This window comes from Alexandromys fortis, unplaced genomic scaffold, assembly GCF_014885135.2.
Source record: "Alexandromys fortis isolate MF-2015 unplaced genomic scaffold, M_Fortis_MF-2015_v1.1 scaffold_72, whole genome shotgun sequence".
NCBI classification, from domain to species: Eukaryota; Metazoa; Chordata; class Mammalia; order Rodentia; family Cricetidae; genus Alexandromys; species Alexandromys fortis.
In genome coordinates this window covers 3,427,904-3,443,267 of record NW_026067969.1, presented here as the reverse complement: position 1 = coordinate 3,443,267, position 15,364 = coordinate 3,427,904, and the positions used below count along the sequence as shown (strand labels likewise).

The window sequence follows — 15,364 nt, the reverse complement described above, 5'->3', positions numbered from 1 at the left end:
ACAGGAGTTCCTCAAGGGTGGGGCTCAGACACAAAGAAGTAGCTGGGGAAAGTGGATAGAAGCAGGCAGTATTTAAGTCATTGCAAATCAAGGCTGGGAGTTTTTATGGGGTGTGATGGTGAATCCTGGAATAGATGAGCTGGGGCTGAAAGCGGCAGCTGGGGGAATGGAGCACTGACCAGGAGAGAGCTACAGAGAAGGGCATAGGTCCCAGACGGGTGCCAACCCCACCTCAGGCTGGCTCCTTGTGGGTCTCGCCATCTGAAAAGTCCTTGCAGGGGCGGGGTAGCTACCACCTGGGGCTGCTGAGGGGGGGAAGGGTAAGCAGAACTTAAGCCGAGAGCTGGAAACGCGGCTCAGCTGGTGGAATGTGTGTCTAAAAGGCACAAAGCCCTGAGTTCGATCCCCAGCACTGTAAACCGAATGTGGCGCATACGGCCATAATCACAACACTCAGGATGCGGAAGCAGGAAAAGAAGCAGGAAAGTCAGAAGTTCACGGCCACTTTGGCTACACAGTGAGTTTGAGGCTGATCTGAGGTTATAAAGAAAAGGTAAAAAGTACCTCACCCCCATGAGGAGATGAGATACGCTTAGCTTTAAGACCGGGGGCATCAGCCCCATTGTGCGAGACCTAGATGCCCAGTACCAAGCTTGGACACAAGTCTGCTATTTTTCTGGGCATCAGTGAAAGATCCAGGTTGGTTTAAGTATCCTGGAAAGCTGGTGCACAACTCAGGATCTAGACCTGTGGGCGCGAGGGGACAGTGCCATAGGATCTCAAGCCAAATATTCTGACTCGCCACATACTGATGAGCAGGTTCCTTGGCCAGCCCACAGTCCCTAGGTGTCCCTGGGCAAGCACTGGGCATTCTCTCCCTGCAGATCTCAGGGCATTCATCCTAGAAGTCCAACACTACAGTGCTCGGACTGCCTTTTCAGGACTCTTGTTCCTGCCCTAGAATGACCTGAGTAGCATGAGCCAAGCGCTACTCCAACATGGCTACACTCTTATCCAGCAAATATTCTGGAGTTTGCAGGTTACTATCAGCTCAGCCCAGAAAGGATCCACTGGGCACGGCCTATGCTGGTCCGCTGTAAGATCCAGCAAACTCCAGACCTGTCTGGTTCTGTATGGCCTCAACTCTGCCTCCTGAGGTCCCACAAACCTGTGATGGACATAGACACCATCCACTCCACTCCGCACGTGAAGGCACTGAAGCACAGACCTGTCACGCCTGACTGAAGTCACACTGGCTGCTACCCAAACCACACCCCTTTTAACCATTTTAACGCGCTGAGGTGCAATGCCACGCTTGGCCTCTAGGTGATGCCTTCCTTTCTTCCCACCTAAATGTCAAGACTCAGGGCCACTCCACAGAGCCAGAGCCATGTTTTGCTCTGTCTGTTGGGAATTCTGGTCCACGGGGTGACCTGAAGCTCAAAATGAGATCACAAGTGTAAGGTGGAACTCCCTTACTTCCTCTTGTAGTGTCCAGGTCACACCGTGGGGCCAGGTGGGCAGCCTAGGCAGCAAGCACCAATTGTAGGATCAGAGCCCCACGGGGCACACACACACCAAGACAGCCAGGTCACATAGCTTTCTGAGTTTTTGATTTTCTGTTCTGAAAAGTTCATGATTTAAAGATGTGGGTCACACCCTGCTTGACTTCTCTGGCCCCATCGAGCTTACGGCTAAGCCATACCAGCTTAACTCTTGGCCCCTCTGACTGATGGATGACTCAACTCCCACACAGCAACCCCACCCACCCTCGCCCTCGGCATTTGGCTTCTCGAAGCCCTCTCACCAGCTGTCAGCTGAGATAGAACAGACAGACCCTACCTGGCCATAATCCCTCACACACACACACTATCAGACCTGCTTCCACTAAAATGGAAAGCGTGACTCAGACTCCTAAACACGCAGGCTGCTCACAGCTGGATGCTGCTGAGACAAATCTGCAGACTCTCCAAAGGCAGACCAGACCAAGTCAGCCGGGAACCCAGGGCTGAGGCTTTAGGAAGCAGTGCCCAGGGACAGGGACCTGAGCCCCAGCCCTCACAGCACACACAGCCAGAGGCATGGGGGGGGCATGGAGGACACAGGACCCCTCCCTCGTCCTGCTACCATCCCACACCCTCCCCTCTCAGTCCCTACTACAAGTGATGAAGACTTCAAAGAAAAGGAGGAAAGTGACTTAGGTAGAGAGACTGAAATGTCACCTGCCACAGCCTTCTTCTCTACTGGTCCTGACACTCAGCCTGAGTGCTGCCCCTCAGGCTGGGCAGAGTTATTCCCAGAGCACAGATGTCGTCCTAAGGGGTCAAGCTCTGTCCCTCACCAGTTGGCAGGGCTTCTGTGGGCCTGGCTCTTTTCAGATTCCCCTACCATCATCCCTCAGGTGCAAGTATCAAATTAGCATATCTTTGGATTGTATTATGCTACAACGTTTGACTTTTCAGAAGCTGCCATTTGAACGTGAGAACAAAACCATTTTTTGTTCATGAAAACCAAAATCCTTAAGTGAATTCTGGCTTGGGATGAGGGCAAAATTTCCAACAATGTCTCAACTGGCCCCAAACACACCTCTGCCAATTTGTACTGTGCATTTGTACGAAATAGTGTTCTCAGCATTGACACTCATAACATCCGGATATCGAGCGGTTCTGAAAAACACCGAATGCACTATTCATCAGGTGATGACAATATTCAGCCCAGTTTTAATCTTTATATAAAGATGAATAAGCATGTCCATCTCATTAGCAAACTTGCTTCCATCTTTAATAGACAGTAAAATGTCTATAGCAGAGAGTTGTTTTTAAAATAACCTTCCTCACACTTACCAGTAAACATTTGATTTCGGTGCCTATTTTATATATCTGTATATCCAGGGTCACATGAATAGAAAAGGGGGGTCTCAAGTAGAACACATAAGAAGCCTGGTTTAGAAGGCACCATTGGATAGACTAAGCAGGGGTTAGGAGAAAGGTGGGGGTAGGAGGATAGGGGAAGGGGACAATGAAAAAGGAAGGGGAGGGGGTAAAGTAGAGGAGGAGAAGTAGGACGGGAAGAGGAGGAAAAGAAGAAAAAGGAGGAGAGTGTAAGAAGGGGAAGTAGAGGAGGCAGCAACCGTGGGTCTTACCCTCCACCCGCAGTGACCACTGGACAAACTTGCCTCCTCACATATGGAAGGTTCCTTCCACCTTAACCCACATGCAAGTTACCAGACCCAGGGGAAGTTTTGGGGGGAATAAGACACCAGAGCCTGCTTGGAACCCCGTGCCCCTCACCCTCTGACCCTCCTTAAGTTGACCTGATGGCATGGTACCTGAAGGACCACAATGGGCAGATTAGCCGTCTGCTCCCTGTTCTCCAGCCTTTCTAGGGTACAAAGGCAAGTAGGGAGAAGGGCCTTGGCTTTCTCCTAAGGCATCCCACGTGTTCCTCCTGCCACACTCTCCAGGCCCTTGTACAGCAGTCCCTCTGGGAGCCTGCAACTCCTCCTCGAGGGCCAAGCAGCTGTTTGCAATGGGCCCAGCCCTGGCCCCAAGCAGAGGAGGAGCATGTCCACAGGCTGGACCCGGGGAGTCACGGGGCATCTGAGGACAGGCGGCTCCAATGCTAGGAGACCCGGGGCTGCCCCTCCCCACACACTGAGCCAGCAACAGTGAAGAAATGGGGCGGGCCTAAAAAGGCAGAAAAGACTAGAGGCCCATTTTCAGTCACCACTGAAGAACAGGGACCAGCCAGCCAGCCTCAAGCCCGAGTTTGATTATATTAACACCGTGGCTTGGCGGTAGTTTACAGCACCAGCCTGCCAGGGGTGGGGTGGGCTCTCCTGCCTGCACACCATCCCGAGCAGAGATGTTTGGAAACACTGATATTTGTTGCCTGCTTAGACAGCAAGGATGAGAAAGCAGGCACTGACCTCCCAGCCTTCGGAGGCTGCACAGCACCCCCAGCTGGTTGGATTCAGGATGGCCAGGTTCCTTTTCTCAGTACCAGGATTATGGCAGAAGGACTCTCTGTCAGGCATCACCAAGTGTCTGGCGCCCCTCTCATCACCACCTGTGACTTCAGAAATGCTCAACTCATCTGAATCTAATTATCTGCAAGTGGCCTGAAGCTGGAGTCCAGCCCCTACATTACGCAAGCCCTTCTGCATGGCATCTATCCGTTCCTTTCAAAGTGGCCAGCCGGCCCTCCTGCTCCTGGGCGAAAAACGCCTTCTGAACTAACTCCCAGGTGTTTGATGCAGGAAAAGGTGGGACAGTCCCAGGGTGACCAGTAGGATCCCTGTCTCTCAGGAGGACCTGAGGTGGTGTGGTACTGTACCCACACACACCAGCTCCACACTTCAAAAAAATGAAAGGGTGCTCCTGGATCCCAATCAGTAATAAAGACAAGCTACATAACAGTTATGTGACAGGCCATCTGCTACCCACATGGACTGGAGGCAACTCACTGTCTTAGCCCTGATGCCCGCAGGAATCCCAGTACCTCCTACAGCCAGCTCTGCTTCCGAGCCACTGAGATCAGAGAGATGGAGTAGCAAGCACAAGAGCCCGCAGCCAGGCGCACACACATGCTCTCCTGATACACAGGGCCCTTCACTGTCCTGTTCTTTAAGGATCTGCAGAACTTTCTCTTCCAGTGTCTGACATCCAACCGAGCTGGCAGCAGGGGAAGGCCCTCCCCAGGTACTGCCTGCTGTGTCCAGAGTTGACCCAAACTGCCCTCGACTAGTGACTAACACCAGAATTTGGGGAGGGAGTTCCAGAGAGCTTCTTAAAACTGGCCCTGTGGACCCACTTGCACGAGGCAGGGTCTTGGGGCCACTGAGGCTGAGAGTTATGTGTGTGCCTGGGTTATGTGTGTTCCACCTGCTGGTTTCATTCTGGGCCCCCTGCTGAGCCCCTCAAGGTCCTTTTTTGAAGGAATTGGGTCTGCCCACTGTCCTATTTTATTTTCCTCAAGCCCAGAGAACAAGGGCATGTCTGAGCAGGGTCACAGGCCCTCTGCAAAAGGCTAGCATGCAGCTCTCAGGGGACCAGCCCTCTGTTCCAGGGCATTGCTAAAGGGCGGGAAAGCCCCTGCTGCAGCCAGAGTGGCAGTACAAAAATATCTGGGGTGTAGTTTTCTTGATACGGGCACCATACACAGAGCCCCCATCTTGTGTCATAAAGCAGACAGTCACTGCATGCAGGTCCTCAGCCCCAGGCTCTCCAGCCAGCATCAGCCTGAGACCACAGAGTCACATAGCCAGGACATACTCTGTGAAGGCGTCTCAGCCCTCCTGCTTCAGAATCACCTACTGAGGGGGTAGCTAAGCTGGTAGAAGGGACTGGAGCCTGCACCATCGGCCTAGCCATGGGTGGCTGGAAAACAGGGCAGTCCCAGGCTTCCCTGCAGCTCCTTAAGAATCTCCAAGCAACACAGCTCCATGTGTGAAGCTGTAGGTTCCATGTGTGCCCCTAATCAGGTACATACTGACATCCTACGGGTCATACAATGAGGTCAGCTATAGCAGACACTGCCATCCCCGTTCAGTTTGCCTCAGAGATGAGGCGGCATTTTATGTCCGCTCTGCAGATGGGAAACCAAGGCATGCTAGATGCTTCTGTTGTGCTAAGTCCCAGTACACAGGGAAATGCAAGATGCAGGGACCTTCCTTCCCAACCCCCGATTGTGAGCTGGATGTCCGAAGCGTGGGAAACAGCTGTCCTCTGCCCCTTTGGCCTGGAGCCTCCAGGGCACTGACCCTCTCTAAGCTCCATCTTGGTGACTCTTCTCATCCTTCCCACAGAGATGGGTCACCAAGAAGAAAGTGCAGTCTCAAAGCCACACTAGTGTAGCTTCACCAGAGTAGACCCACCTAGAGGGAGAGAACCCCTGGAAGACAACAGGCAGAGCCTGGATAGGAGGAGGAGGAGTTCTACCTAGGAAGCTGGCTTTTAGGGACGTGTCCACAAAGACTCACAAAGGAAAGCAGGTGGTGTCAGCAATCTGCTTAAGAATTCTGGGGTGTGGGTAGAGCAGCAGTGGGCAGACCTGGGGGTGTTGTAGAATATGGGGCCTTGTTACACTAAGTCTGAAGTTACCCCCATTACCCTCAGAGCTAACAGACTCTTTTCAGTAATGACATGTTCCAGAACCTCACACCCCATACACTCCAGTCCAGCCCTGATCCCTAAGATCTTCTGGGAAGTAGACGGGAGTTTGTGGAACCTCTGGGTAGGACTGGCTGTACCCCACGGACAGAAAGGAGGCAGTGTCCTGGTCCTTCAGCAGGGGAGGCTATATAAAAAGGGGCTCGCAGGGCATTCCCACTTTCACACTGCTTCTCCTCACACAATTGCCCCAGCCGGGCCTTCCCTGCTGAAAGTCAAGCCCTGTCAAGAGACAGCACCTCCCCCAAAGGTCCTCCCCATGTTCTCAGCATCCCAGAGCCTGACTAAATCCAAGGGGCTCTCCCTGTGCCCACCATGGCAATTGCAGGCTGTCCCATACTGGGGCAGAGACTGGCTTTCCTGTACCCACATCGTCTGCCACTGCCCTCTGTGAGCTCTGATAGTGGAGGAACATTGGCTAGGCTCAGCATGTCAGCTGGGCCTATACCCCCCAAAAGTCTAAGCGGTACCTGATCCTGTATCATAAAGGGAGGAGAATCACCACTGAGTACCTGGGTAGGGACACGTCTGTCTTCCTGAGTCACCCACCTCTGGCTGAGGGAAACAGGGAAGCCAGGCCAAGTCCATCTGGCTGGCTTTGAGTGGGCTGAAGGCCATGCATCACTATAAATGACCATGGTGAGAACCACAAAGAGCAACTGTCACTGCTTCTTGGGACCTGGCCTGGCAGAGCCTCCTCGAACACAATGGAAGGCTCAGTCCCACCCAAAGATGTCCGAGGATCACAAGCACTGTGCAGGTCATGCTGGAGAGCAGGATTAAACGTGAAGACGAACAGGAATGAGAAAAGAGCAGCAGGGGAACGCGTCCTCTGCATCCATCAAGGGACTCCTACCTTCAACTACACAAGGGGTGGACCCCAGGGGGCTTAGCACAGTGCTTCTGAGGCAGGCCTGGAAACACAAGCTGGTCTCTGATTGGCCAGTGCTCCATGGGGCCTGACAAGCGCCTTCTTTTGGTTCTCCAAAGCCTCTGTGGGCTTGGCAGGAACTAGCTCATCTGGACAGGCACCTCCAATAACTGACGCGGTTTCCAATGACTGTTGAGTATTTTTTCTGCTTCCCATGTTAACTGTGCTTCACTTGACAAAGTCACCTAAGCAGGTATCTGTCCCCTTGACACATCCCACTTGAGAAGCTCCTGGCAGCCAGAGATGGTTTACCAGTTGCTCACCAATGCCCTGGCACCTACAAAGGCTGTGAGATCGAAATGCCACCGAAGCCTGGCAATGGTGGCGCACGCCTTTAATCCCAGCACTCGGGAGGCAGAGACAGGCAAATCTCTGTGAGTTCGAGGCCAGCCTGGTCTACAGAGCTAGTTCCAGGACAGGCTCCAAAGCCACAGAGTAACCCTGTAAAAAAAAAAAAAAAAAAAAAAAAAAACGAAATGCCACCGAAGCCAATTTCCTCACCATAGCCCTAGGCTTCCCCTCTGCACAATGCAGGAGGGTGGCCCACCGGTCCTCTCGCCACATCACACTCAGGCTAAGATGCTCGTCAGTCTCAATGGGAAGCCAGTTTGCCCAAGCTGTCCCCAGCCACACATACATATTGTTGTCATTTTGTTCCATTTATTTGTCCTTTTTAGAGGATGATATGAAACTCCCCATTGTCGAGACATTGGTAAGAAAGAAAAGGATGGAAAACTGAATTTGCCCATAAGAACCCAGCATTAGAGCCCCAGAGATTGCTCTACAGATTACAGATACTTGCTGCCAAGCCTGGCAGCCTAAACTCAATTCCTGGAACCCTGATGATGGAAGAGAACCGACCCCTGCAAGCTGTCCTCTGAACACACACACACATAAATGAAATACCAAAAAAAAAAATGTTAAGAAAGAACTCTATAATTAGGAAGCAAAGGTATGCCCGTGTCATGACCAGAAGCATCTCAGAGTCTGCCCCTGGATCTCCAAGTTATTACACTTTGAGGAAAGTGGGTCAGTCTGTGGTTCGTGTCTTAGGTCTGAGTCACCAAATAATAGTAACATTTACCAATGATGTGGGGTCATTACTGAAGCTGGGAATATTCCAGAAAAAAATGACTGTGTTCATAAGGAGCTGAGGGGTTGACGGCTGAGACTACGTGACATGGGGGACAGAAAGAGACCCTGGGGCCTGCTGTTTGCACCCAAGTCTGTTTCTCATCTCCTGTCCTTCCGTTTCATCCCTTCCTCCCAGAGCCGGAAGAGGTGGCCAGGAGCCACGATTGGGCGGGTCCATTCCTACTTCCTGACCCCCAGATCCTCCTCATAGAGAAGTAGCCACAGTGGGAGGGGCATGGAGGTACCTGGTTTACATTGCACACAAACAGACCTCCAGTGACTGAGCTTGGGGCCTCGGGAATGGTGACAGTCACAAATGAGCACGGCTTCCCATGCTTCCCCCATCCTGAAGACCCAGTGTGGCCCTCTAGGGAGACCAGGCTCAGCTAGCTCCAACAGCACATGCTAACAGCTTCTAGCCTCATCAAGAACCCAAAAGATCACAAGAGAAATCATGTAGCTTGTCTGTGCTTCACCAGGCTGTGTATTGCTCTCACAAGAATCTCCTGTTGTTACAATCATTCATCTGCTCACAAGTGGGGAAACTGAGGCCCAGGCCAGCTGGGAAGAATCAGAGTTGGGAAGGGCACGCAGATTGCCTCGCCCAAGTCTCCTGTTCTTCCACCTACCACCTGGTCTGCAGGCAGGCCACGTCCCACAGTGATTGCAAGATGGCCTGGTTAGGGCCCAGGCAGGCTCCACCCATTGAATCCCAGCACATCCAAGCTGGGCCCGAATTGCTACAAGCATCTGGCAAAGTGCTGACAGCAGATAATCTGATTATGTAGGAGAATACAACTAGATGGGGAGCCCAGGTGTCACACAACATTGCTTTCTTCCTTAAACTGGGGGGACATGTGGACCAGCCCACCCTGTGGCAGGACCTGTGGTCACCAGGAGCTCTAGGGCTCCAGGGCCATGAGCATCTCTTCACCTCCCATTGTGCACAGAGCACAGAAACGTCTCAGAACAGCTGTGGAAACACATATGCACATAAGTGTGCTTTCATACTCGCACACATATGTGCAGTTACACGCACAGTTGTTCACACATGCGGGCATAAAGCACATACAGGGACATGCGCACCACACTGGGCAAGCACATTACACACACACAGTCTTGATGTGCACATAGCATCCATGAAAACAACCCTGGAACTGACCTGTCCTGTGCCTTCACACACACACACACACACACACACACACACACACACACACACACTCCTCAGGTGACTACGATACCACCATGAGGGGTCTGGGCAGTGGGCCACATGCAGATGAGAGCCAGGCCAGAAGACAGGAGCTGCATGGCACCTCCTTTCACATATGTACTCCTCCCCAAGTTTCTTGATGTCCCAAGAGGATTTAGGAAACCCTTCCCTTTCGCAGGTTACTAGAGAGCAGAGCTTGCGAGACAGTCCTGAATCCCCGAGCCTAGGTCACTGCCTAAAAGGCATTTGCGGAGCCACCCAGTCAGTCTCGGGCCCCCTCAAAGTGACACACGCTCTTCGTTCCAATTTCCAGGAATGAAAACTGAGGCACAGCAACTCATCCTGGCCTAGCTAACCCCTCCACCTCAGAGGCAGAGACAGTACGTGTCGGCTCCTCCTCAGCTGTGCACAGCCCCTGGAGCCACAGCAACCTCACCACCAAGGAATGTCCCCCACAAATCATCGCCAGAGTTCCCACAGGCCAAGTCAAAAGCCTATCTGGTCTGTATCATATCCTGCTAGCACAGTGCCAGGCCCTGCCTCCCTTCCTGAGCGGGATGGGGATACCAGAGACAGCTAGCGAAGCTCTGGAGACCCCTACTTCTCTTTCAGTGGCATTTCTGTTCTCCTGGTGTAGGGTCACCGAGGCAGGCAGGAACTGGGGGCCTGCCAACCCACTAATGAGGGGCTTTCCAGCCACGGCAGACGACCCAGAGTGAAGGTCCTAGGATAAGTTTGGAATATCCAGCTAGGAAGGAGGGACAAGAGGAAGATTAAAGCCAGAGGGAGAGGACCCAGTGGGGAAGGGTAATAAAAAGCAAAGGGGGTCAGGGTCAGGACACCAGGGACCCACATGGAGACATCCTCCAAGTTGGTTCCACAGGATCCAGCATGTCCAAGGCGGCCTAAGAACAAGAAGAAAGATGTCTGGTGCCAGGAGGGACTCAGAAACCCCTTCACCACTGCCCCCAGCACCTCCAGGCCAATGCAAGCTAAAAGCCTGTGGTACTTGAAGGTTCTGCTGACGGTGAAATAGCTGGGTGGTCCGAAAGGAGATGTGGAGACCAACACCCACTGAGTTCTCTAAAGGGAAGTGGAAAGGGAGGGGCAGGGGCAGGGGAAGGAGGAGGAAGGGAAGAGTTTAGGGGAGGAAAGAAGGAAAGTGCAGGTAGAAGAAGCAGAAGGAAAGAGAATAAACTTTGCACTGGCCAAACAGAACACCCCATCTGTCCCCTTGGGTCCTGCCTGGACTGCGCCCCCAAGCTGGGACCATAGCCTAGAGTACTGGCTCTCCCAGGGTAAAGCTAAGAAATGGGTGTGAAATCAAAGACCAGTATGTCAGGCAGGAGGGTAGCCCTTCACTCAGGACTCTGACCAGGCAGTGGGAGGCTCTCTGCTCATTCACTGTTGAGCTTCTATCCAGACAGCTACCAACGAACTAACCACCGGCATTAACTGTGCCCAGAGCCATCGATGGGCAGGTTGGACAAGCCCACATTACAGCAAACAGTGTCCTGGGGTTGGAGAGATAACGCTTGGCACACTAGGCACCTTGCCATCCCTGATGTTCCGTGAGGGGACCAGGTCAGAGCCTTACAATCTGCTCAACAATACCCTGCGGGAGGGAACAGGCTGATGAAGCAAGGAGATACAGAATGGAGCAAGAGGCCTCCAGCCAGAGGCAGGGGCAGGCATTGGGCATCAGCTGGCCTCCGCTAAGGGTGTGGCTATGAGGAGCATCCAGAAATATCTACAGGGTGGGGTGGAGAGGCAGTCTCTGGCCAGCGCCGCAGGGCCAGCCTCCAGGACAACATCATCAGGGAAAAGGCTGTGAGCTAGCCCCACATCTGGGCAAGAACAGCTGGAGGGGGCCCCATAGCTCCAACCCTGCAGCCAGAGTAATACAGTCTGACCGACACAGAGGGCTTCTACAGGGAGCTGAGTTCCTCCATCAACTGGACGTAGCGGGGAAAGTGAAGGAGGGCTGGAAGGAGGACAGAGGAGGGAGGGAGGACCCAAGGATGTCCCTGTAGCCAACTCATTGAGTCACAGGAAATTTAACCATTCAGTATCTGTCAAGTCTCACAAAACTTGGCTGCCTTGCCCTGCAAATTATTGCAAAAAGAAGTCATGTGACTTGAGCCCACCAATAGCACATGGAGGAGATGACCTCAATTTCCAAATATTGGGGTCACGTTTCATTTCCCATTACCGCCCCCCCCAGCTAAGACTTTTAGCAGCTCCCACTGCAATCTGATTTCCCACTCCTTCACACACTTGGCCAAGAAGGAGGCTGAAGAACTGTGCTCACAGAAAACTCAGAAAACATCTGGCAGATCCCGAGAGGGAGAGAAGAGCAGAGCAGGGTCTGCCTGGACTTTCTCCCGACTCGCCTGCCTCGAAAGTGGGCCGCTGTCCCTCCGGCCAAGCACTGAGAATGACTTCAAAGTGGGTCCCACCACAGGAGCAGGAGAAAGCCACCTAGAGCCCACCCAGAAACCAGTTTCTTTGCATACCTCAATAAGCCTTTTTTTTTTTTTTTGTCCAAAGCAAAAAGTCTAACACCACAGCTAGGACCCAGGCAGCCCCTTCCGAGTGGCCACACCCTCAACAGCAAAGGGAAGTAGAGGTGGGGGTGACCTAGCACAAGGATGGAGAGAAGCAGAGAAGTGGGTGGCCACAGGGCAGAGCAGGGCTGGTTGATGCCAGGAATGTCCTACCTATGCCCATAGTAACCCCAGCTTCTGGGGTAAGGATTCCACTGAAGGATTTCCTCCTGAGGTTCTAGGGAAACCCCAAAAGAGGAGCCAGGCAGGGGTGAGTGCCAGAGGAGCATTGTGGGAGTGGGGGGAGGTGGGAGACTGACCCCATCCTGTCTCTCCTTCACTTTTCTGAGGGACTCCATCATCCCCTACTTATAACTGAATCCTGCAAAAATCCAGGTTAGTTGGTCTAAGTCACAGTAAAGTGGGCATCAGCCACGCTCTCCCTCCATCCCCCAAGGTCCTGGAGCCCCTTCCAGGCCACTTTCGTTTATATCACAAACCCACTGGGCACTAATGATGCCAGGAAGCAGGAGAAGAATTATTATAATTGGCCATGGAGCATGGAAAATTATTCTCCCACTAGTCCTGGAAGTGCCAGCTAAGAAGAGCCTTGTCCTGGACATGAGCTGGCCAGTCCACTGCAGCCACCCGCTGTTCTGCAGCCTAAACTCCTAACCACCTTCTCCTCCCCTATCAGCTCATGCCCGGATGCCTTCCTACCCTGGGCCATGGTGGTTAGGGGTCTGGGAAGATTTATCCCACAGCTAACTAACAAAAGTGATGCTGAGAACAGCATCGCTGCCCAGATGTGTGCTTGGAAGTGTTGGAACCCAGACAGGGACAGTCAGTGCCTCCTTGATTCTTCCCAAGGGATCAGGGTTCCTTCGAAGGGCCCATCCTGGCAGGAGGAGTCTCACATCTGCAGATCATCTGAGCAGTTCCCAGTGCAGACTCCAAGGCCCTCTCCTGGCCCGGCTCTCCGTTCAATCCATCTTTGGGCAGAGAGCCCAAGATAACTACCTCTAAAGGGGTTAGGAGGTTTGCGGTCTGATTAGGACCAGAGTTGGCCTACTACCTAACAGGGCTCCACAGTGCCTCCTGAACGCTTGGCAGGGACTACAGGGAACCCCGTCCCCTGGGAAAGTAGAGAGTCAGCCCAGACAGCGGGAGGGTGTGTGCCGAGGGAAGTCCAAAGCTGGGGATTCAAACTTCTGGGATCCCTTTCACCCCCAAGAGTCCCCAAGGAATTAAATGGCTTTGACTCTAGGGGGCGGCCCTTCCCAGCTTTCAAAGGGGAAGTTTTTACTGAAGGATTGCGTGGGATGGATGCAGCGGGTCGCCTATGATGTGGAACAGGGAATGTGAGGTTTGGGGACAAAAGTGTGACCACCTCTGCTCGGATCTAACACGAGGCTAACTCTTCCTTGGCTCGCGCGACAGCCCCACCCAACTGGCTCGTTTGAGGAGGGGGGCGGTACGCCCGCGGGGATGGAGTTGGCCGGGTTCCCTCTCCCGGGCCCCCAACGAATGGTATTCGTTGTCTTGCCCGGTGCATTCCACAGGCCAAGGGGGAAAGTTCTGCAGGCTCGGAGGAGGCCGGCGGCGAAAGCGCCTAGGATGACAGCGGCGCGTTCTACAGTCCCGGAGGCCTGGTCCCCCCAAGTCCTGAGTGCCCTTACCTGCGCGGCTCGGAGGCGGCGCCCACAGCAGCAGCAGGAGCAGGAGCAGCGGCGGGGACAGGAGCGGGGCGCCCGGGCGCGCAGCTTTCCAGCGGGTGTGTACGTCCATACCAGCGGGGTGAGCGGGCCGGGGGAGCGGGGAGGCACACGCGATGTACGGGACCAGAGACACGGCCCGGGTGGCGGACACAGAGAGGAGTGCGACAACTTTAGGGAGTCATAGGAAGCTCGGCGCCCGCCCTATCTCCCCTGCGGCGGTGTCTGTCCTGGAAGGAGCGGCGGGCGCGCTCGCCCACGGCGCGGGGATCGACTTTGACCCGGGACGGCCGGGACCCCCTCGCTGGCTGCTCGCGCGCGCCCTGTCCTCCTCCTAGTCCCTTGGCCTCCTCGCCGCTGCCACCCCGCGACCCGATCCCCGTGGGCGCTCAGCTGGAGTGAGGTCCTGCGCCAGCCGCGGGGACGAGGAGTGCGGACCTCGCCTTCGGCGCCCAGCACTTTTTCCCCCTTTCCCTCCCTCCCTCACTGCTGGCAGACACGGCGGAGGCTGTCGATCCCCAACGCCCGCAGCAAATCAGAGCCCGGCGCCCCGCTCTGCAAAGCCGGCCCCCGCCTCCCACTGGGCGCCGCGGGCGAGGGGGTGGGGACAGCGGGCGAGTCGCGGCGAGGAAGGGGCTGGCCCGGGGCGGGAGCGGACGTGGGACGGGGGCGGCGCCCCCCGTTCTTTCTCCCCGCTCTGGGCGGCGGCCTCCGAGCCCGATGGCCCACCCTGGTCCTCTATTCTTCCCGCCCCAGGTGCCCCGACGTGGACAGACTCCAAGAACCAGCACTGAGCCCCCCCGCCCCACTCCCTGGCCAAAGTTTGTTCGCTTGAGTTCAAAAGAGAGAGATTGCCCTACCACGCCGAACTTTCTCTTTAAGGAGGAATTCCGAGAGCTCCTCTTCTGGGCGGAGACTCAACTAGCAACTCAGCCAGAAGGGGCTCCCTAGACTGTGACTGACAGAGCAACCTAGCGTTAGGGACCCGCCTTCCACCTTTCCCCCAACTAGATTGTCAAGGATGCCCAGAGGGGCCTCAAGTGGACGTAGGGTAAGCACATTATTAGATGAAGTTAGCCTTAAATCCCACCCCACCCTCTGCCTACTGTCCCTGGCGGCCCAGCCACTTGTAAGGAAAAGGAGGCCAAGGGAAAAGTCCCCTTCCAGACCTGACAGCTCCCCGTTCAGAGTGAAGAGAGACAGGAGTTTCTCCCAGTTTTCTCCAGGCCCAGGAGGCCCTGTTAATGTCTGACTCACGGCCCTGCCCTTCTCCAAGAGCTTCAGGGTTTGTTTAGAAAGAATCAGAGTTAATTAAGAAGGCTTTCAGACTCAAAGCCATTGCTGCTTTTGAACACATTGCAGTCGGGGAGGATTTTGGAGTGATGGGGACCTGACTGGGACTCCTTTCTTCTCTTACATCTTCAGACCAATGTGAGATTCCCTAAATGCCCTTACTTCTCATCATTCTTCCAACCAGGAGGGTCCAGGCAGTCAGGGGGCAGAGGCAGCCAGGGGGCAGGAGTCAGGGGGCAGAGGCAGTCAGAGGGTACAGTCACCGAAAGGAATAGCTAGGATGGCTGTGCTCTTGAATCTGAACATAGGTGACCAGTACTAACTTCAGCCACACTCTGCTTAAGTGTGGGACATACCCTACAGTG

The 15,364-nt window shown here is 54.3% G+C and overlaps 1 protein-coding gene across 1 annotated transcript in view; it reads right to left on the bottom strand.

Annotated features, from left to right (window-relative positions):
* Positions 1–14,144, bottom strand: part of Col5a1 (collagen type V alpha 1 chain) — a 152,651-nt gene extending 138,507 nt beyond the window's left edge. The window contains 1 exon segment of the mRNA XM_050154925.1: positions 13,671–14,144. Coding sequence (XP_050010882.1) covers positions 13,671–13,779 — 109 coding nt within the window. The 5' untranslated portion in view covers positions 13,780–14,144.
* Positions 14,145–15,364: the final 1,220 nt, after the last annotated feature.